At 48.7% G+C, this 6,776-nt stretch overlaps 1 protein-coding gene across 1 annotated transcript; it reads left to right on the top strand.

Moving 5' to 3' along the window:
• The first annotated feature begins 2,990 nt into the window (after positions 1-2,990).
• Positions 2,991-6,776, top strand: LOC144129844 (solute carrier organic anion transporter family member 4A1-like). Its single transcript, XM_077663910.1, has 3 exons — positions 2,991-3,196; positions 4,350-4,414; positions 6,470-6,776. The coding sequence occupies exons 1-3, from the start codon at positions 2,991-2,993 to the stop codon at positions 6,754-6,756; spliced, it is 558 nt and encodes a 185-aa protein (XP_077520036.1). The 3' UTR covers positions 6,757-6,776.

The raw sequence follows: 6,776 nt of genomic DNA on the forward strand, positions 1-6,776 counted from the left end.
CTTCGCTCTTTTTATCAAATTGAGACACTTAATTTGTTTTAAATCAGAGTAAAGACATCATTTTAAGGGTAAAAATTGCTTGTCAAAGTCTTTCTGCATATATCAAGCAGGCACACAGACATGTACCAAGTGCAGAAGGCCATAAAACATACTTCATCTTGTTTTCCAAACGCGCATGAGTCTGCCTCTTTGACTTTCACAACATATAACGAGCAGGGTGTGTGCACTGTACACTCTGCAAGTAATATCCAGCGGAGAAGTGGAAAAGTGACCTTCCTTTGCTCCCTCCCTTTTCTATCTCTCCCTTCGTTCCCCTTCCCCCGTGTAGGGTAGCATACCGGGCGTCACCTAGTTAACCTCCCTGCCTTTCCGTTCGTCTTTCTCTCTCTTTCTCCCTCTTTCTCTTTCTATAACGAGCGGAATCATCTCGACGAATGAAATGGGGTTCACCAACGTGTACTTCTCCCACTCACCTGACATGTGGTCTGCCTAGAAATAAAAGCAATAGACTGCTGACAGCCTGGTGCACAATACGTGAGGAGGCACATTTGGCAGAAATTCGGTATTGTTGCTTCATTAATTGTGACGTGTTACCGAGACCCCTACTCGCAAAAATGAAAACCACTCGTGGAACTGCGAAGTAACAGGATATCAACTTACTTAAGCCGTGCGCGAACTTTACAGTGAAAAGAAAAAGTGGGGCTGAAATGTGGTGCGCCTACTTCTGTAAGTTGTGAGCCTGAACCATGGCTTAGCCTTTACTGGTCCAGTTTAACTCAAAAGTAGCAAAACAAGGCTAGGTGGCAAATTATTTGAGGATATATACGGGACTTCGCGGAGACAACAGGCAAATGAAGAGCACTAATGAGAACTTTTTACTAAGCGAAGTTGCTTCTGGAAACTAAGAAAAATTCTTTAAGACTTTTTGAGCATGGTTCTGCTGCCGATTACGTTCAGTGACCCGCACCCGAGCTGGCACCAGAGAGAACAGTATTTCCTGATCCATTAATTCACTCCTGCTAAAATTATTTCTCAGTACCGTCTTATGATGCTGTAAATTCTGCTCTTTGTATTAGTACCGCATAGTGAAAGACTACTATGATAGCGCCTCCACTATCGGCCAGGGTGGTCTGATATTCGACTCGAGGATCAGCCAGCCCATCTTCCCACTATGCGTGGGAAGTGTACTCTAAAAAATGTCCTTTGACAGACTAATAACTGCCGTCACTTACAAATGTCGATATTATATGCAATCTAAATCTTCAACGATGGCAACGTAGCAAGATCCTTTGTTCTAGAGGCCTACTGGATAAGCCCAGGCATTAACACACTCCGCTGACAGAGAAGTTTTCTAATGTTCAGTTTACATTGCTATTTGAGCAGGACAGCAGGTCACAAAACAAGCTCGGGAGCCCAAACTTTTAGCAAACGAGCCCAAAGCTGGGTGGGTTATGTACAGTGTTTGTGGAAAGTTCCCAGGCCACAATATATTTTTTGTTGTGAACTGGGGCATTTACAACACTCCCCAAGCTCAGGAACTCTGGAGAGTTACGAGTAGTTTTTCCTGACCTCTGAGGACCCTGGTGTTTCGAGGCGCTGATGAAGCCCGACTATATACTACTCAAAAGGAGACCCTATGGCCTGTAAATTTTGCAGACCCCAGTACCTGGTGCCTTTTCAATGTTAGACAACGTTGGCTCTGTGAAATAGAGCCGAGTCAAGCTGTTGTTATCTTAAACTGAGTAGATTACTGAGGGCACCAGATGAAAAATCTCAGGAAGGTGACAGATAAAAGCGAGACTTTTGTTTCTTCTCTATATGGCGAGATGATAATATGCTGAAAAAAAATTAAGCTTTGTAGAATGAGTGGTTGTTCTTTTATAAAACGAAAGAACAGCGCAGAAATCTAATTCTAGAACAATGAAAAAAGAACTTTTCTTACTTTGTTGAATTGTTATGGTTCAGTTAAGAAACTCAAATTACTAAACATTATTATTTATTTATTTAAGAATATTGTAGACCTCAAGTGAGGTCATTACAAGAGAGTAACTGTCGCAAATACAAAAAATTGGCGGTGGTTTAGCTCTGGTTAAACCTGGAGTGACGCGATAGCTACAGCTGGCCGAATGGATCTTGCTCAGATGAATTGCAAGGTCAGTCTTTCGCCGCTCCGTTTCGCTGGGCGTTCCTTCTTCATCTTCGTGCCACTTGACACGGCGCATGCGCACAGCTGTGGCAGCTCGGTTTCGCAGGCGCGCCGCGCCGCCGGCAGCAGCAGCTGCTCCGCACCACGTGGCTGGTCACGGGACCAGCCAGGTGGCCAGCCACGTGATCAGCCACGGCGCCGCGCCACCGGCAGCTGCTCCGCACCACGTGACCAACCACGTGGCAGCGTGGCGGCGCAGCCACGGGGTGGCAGTGCAGCCACAGTGTGGCGGCGCCGCCACGCTGAAGGCTCGAAATGCTACCGTATTGTAGCTATCGCTACAGAAGCAATAATTTCAGGCAGCGACAATACTGCATTACAAAACATGGCCAAAGCATCAACACGAAAACAGCGACAATTAACAAAAATATGGGTGAAAGCACCAACGGAGATACAAAAAATTCTTACTCTTGTCGTTACCCACACTACAATTTCAAAAAGCATTCATTCTCTATGACATTTATTGCTGCTACAGCGCAGTCCGCCCTATACTTATATAAACAGGCAGGCACTATCTCTGTTGGTTGCTGAAAAAAGTTAGCCAGAAATTGCCACAGAAAACAGAGTATACTGCGTAGCCTGTCCCCTTGGAAGATGGTACTGACGACACTGTCTCAGCAAACTCCTTTGGTGATGCGCCGCCCTGGCGGAGCTAGACTGGGCAAACGTAGCATGATTGCAACGAATAACGTGGCCGGTACACCTAAGGGCCGACAGGCTGCCCCATCGCCGTAGCTTCTGCCTCGCGCAGACGCCACCAGCTTTGACCCTTGTTCTACCGCAGATGTACAGCGACTGCTCGTGCGTGAACGGCACGCTGAGCGAGGTGCCGGGCGTGAGTAGCGAGCAGGTCCTCCTGGAGGCCGTGCAGGCGACCCGGTCTCGCTGCAGCGTCGACTGCGCGCTGCTCTTCCCGTACCTGGTCGGCGTCTTCCTGTCGCTCAGCTCGGCCTTCCTCAACGCGGCACCTGCCACAGCTGCCTCCATCAGGTACGCATTGCGTCTGGCGATCGCGGACCTCACGCAGCAGTTTCGCGCCCTTTAACGACGTGGCCACCATGTATGGCGTTTCAAGCGAAGTCTTCCGGCTCAGGAAGAGGAGGTAGCCAAAGAAAAATGCCATTAGTGAACAAAGGAACAGCGATTTCGGTAATACGAGCGTCAAACTCTTGCAGCCGGAGGAATTTGTGGAGTGTACCACACCCCAAAAGCTGTGCTGGCCGTGAAAGAAAGCGTACAAAAAAAATAAAGGGAGCGTGTACGTCAGCAAACCCTCTTGCAGTGACGTTCAAAGATGTGTGCACATGGTAACATTTTTTGTTTTCCCCAGAGCGACTTAATTACTATCGCATTTGTTAAATAAAAGCCACAGGTAGGCCATTGGTTCCCTTTTATTTCTACTCGGCTGGATATTAGCAGTTTATGGAAAGTCTTGTTGGATTGAAATTTGTTGTGAATGGATCGGCCTATATACTTTTATTACCTTTGTGTTGTGGCCCATAACCATACAGCTTACTCGGGAGTGCAGTGAGCTATTCTCAGTAAGAGGGTAAAATACGTTTGGATGGAACAGTCATGTCGTGCTGCAGACGGAGGCTGACTTTCTTGGGGAGCCCGGCCTTAGCCTTTACTACGATTAAAGTTTTCCTCTCGCAGCTCTTCACCTTCCATGCAAATTTATTTTCGTTAGTTATCCTCATTCATTTCGTTAATTCAGTAGGCTGCCTTCCGAGCGTGGAAGTTTTAGCTACCCTTCCTATTGACCTGAAGGAGAATTTTATTGCTACAATTTTGATTTCCTCTCAGTGTGATTGCAGTCAGTTAGCTGTACGAAAAACAGTGCAGCTATTATCTATGACGGTTGTTTTTGTTTAGGATTTCCAGACTGCAATTGATATGCGTTCGCAGACAGACGTCTGTACGCGCCAGACAAAACCAGGAAATGAACACGCAGCTTCCGCCACCACCTAGCGCACGTTTGGGCCTATATAGACACAAGGCGCACCACTAGTGGCCGATAAACTACCACGGAACTTTTAACTGCGCCCCTTTACTTCCTATCATCAACCCGAAGTTTGCGTCTGTCTGTCTGATGCACTTCACCTACAAGCTTTGTCGGAACGTGCGCTCTCGCTCACCGCAGATGTGTCAAGCCAGCGGAGCGCTCCCTCGCGCTTGGAATCAAGACCGTCATCGCCCGCTTGGTGGGTAAGTGCCCTCGGCTGCACAAGTGGTTTCACAGCGGCTGCTGTTTGAGTGACATTCCCGGGAAAAAGCGGTGTCCGTCATTCGTCTCTTAAAATTGACAGAAACGTCCTCCACTTATGCAAAATAGGAGGATGTTGTGAGAAGAGCCGGAGGAAGAGTAGGTGTAACTCCCGCACCCTCAAAGTTGCTGCCTCGTTTTCCGCCTGGGGGAGTTTCCGCCTAAATCATTATGTCGTTTTTCTTGTCCTGAATGGGCACGTTTGCCATTCCCATATTCAGCGTCCTTTACAAGTTCCTGCACTGCAGGCGTCAAGTGCCTGCGGTGCGCATAATACGTCATTCCTAGTACCCTGCATTTCCGGAGTTCGAAACGAATTTTTTTTTAACTCCTCAAACCTGTACTTAACCTTTACTATACCAGTACACAGTTTTCCAGCTGTTTCCAAAGAAGATTGTGACTAGATAATGCCTGGTACGGGTGCCTAGACGGCTAACTTTTTCACAGAAAGCGTTACAATGCTCCCGCGTGCCACTAGGATGGGGCGAATTATAGGCTATTATAGGGGACATTTAGACATAATAGATACGCCAGCCACACTGCCAAACCGCGCGTGTTCCCGCGTTTCAGAAGCCACTGCCGAGTAGATATGATGATGTGAATTGGCAGCTGTGTCACATGAGCAGAGGCAGTGCGATAACAAAGACGAGCCACTGAAATTCCCAAGCTGCAATAAGTGGGTTGCGCTTGGGTAAATTTAAGAGCTGGTACTTAACAAGACGGCTGGTAAAACCAATGCTAGGCGGCAACTTCGGCTGCAGCGCAAACGAGAGGCGATGAAAGATTGCCTGTCGAACGCCGCCCCAGCAACCGCACCGCGAGAATAGTAGGGAAGGTATGACGGAAAAAAAACATGAGTGACTAGTATTGAGGCCTCATTAAAGGAGTGGTTTCCTCGCGACAGGCTTTCGTGGGTCCACCAATTTTGGAAGATGATAAGAACACCATGGGCATGGGGAAGAGTATAGAAAATCCGGAGAGGAAATTGCAGCGTTTCAGGTGTGTAGTACGTGCTCTTCACCTGCCCTGATCTCCGGACAGCTGAGACGAATGGCGATTTGACGCCGTCCGAACGGGCAGAAGTTTACTTGACTGACGATAGTGCTGCTGCGAATATCGCAGATCTGTGCTTAAAACATGCTGAGTTGCGCGAGTGATGTGAGGAAAGATGCTGCACAAAATGGTCGTAAAGAGGACCATAAACCGCGTTCTCAAGAGGGTGTAGCACTCTCTGCCATCGTTCCATGTTTTATAACTTTATAACCTTATAACTTTATAACCGCAGCCGTGGCCCAGTCGGTTGGGTGCCCGACACGGCTGCGGGAGTTGGTTGGTTCGAAACCCACCGCCGGACACCCACCGGTAAAAATGGATACAAGTGGCCCCCGGCCTGGCGCCCGGCTTTCTTTAGGGGTGTCCGCTTGGGAGAAGCTCCGTAAACCCCACTGCGCCCCTCGCGGGCGATGGCCCAGTTTCGAACGGTGGTACCCCTTCGGCCAACGTGGTTACAGTGAGAACGACCCTGGATCAAACTGCTTCACTCTCTGCAATTGTGCCATGTTTTATAACTTGTCCCTGACTAACACCTGCTAATGGCCTACGCGGCGGCTGGAGAGTACAATTGGCAGCAAAAATTTACGGAATAGATTTTCTAGTATAAAAAAGTTATACCTATATTTTACTACATAGCCGCCTACTGCTACTACAAGCAGATGGAACGGGCACGTCTCTTCTTACGTGCAGGCTAAACTGGAAATTTGTCGTACGTGATGTCCTCGAAATCCTTTCTTTTATTACGCTCATCCACCTCCCGTAGGCTTTTTCAGCCAACTGCTTATATTTCTTTACGAATCACCGTCGTAAACGCACGCAGTAGTCGGAACTGTAGGCGTGGCATGATCGAATTATGCACGATAGTCGCAAAGCCGCCCGCCTCTTAACCCGGCATATGCGACTCCTGAGCGGAGCGTAACCTCTCTATGCCTCATGCGCGACAGGATCCATTCCGGCGCCAGTAATCCTCGGTGGAATCGTGGACCAGACGTGTCTGATGTGGCATCGCTCCTGCGGCTCCAGTGGCAGCTGCATCGTGTACGAGAACGAGGGCATGGCACGAGGAATGTTCTACGCTCTGGTGGTCATGCTTGCGGCCAGCATGGTCCTCTTCTACTTCTCGCTCATCATGTACCGCCGGAACGCCCGCAAGCGTGCCGAAAGGAAGAGGAATGCTATACTTGCCGGCAAAGCGGGGCGTACAGCAAAGAGCGCTTCTCCCCAGCGGTAACTCGGCCCCCCTCGTCGGAA

The sequence above is a fragment of the Amblyomma americanum genome, chromosome 4 (assembly GCF_052857255.1).
Source record: "Amblyomma americanum isolate KBUSLIRL-KWMA chromosome 4, ASM5285725v1, whole genome shotgun sequence".
Lineage (NCBI taxonomy): Eukaryota > Metazoa > Arthropoda > Arachnida > Ixodida > Ixodidae > Amblyomma > Amblyomma americanum.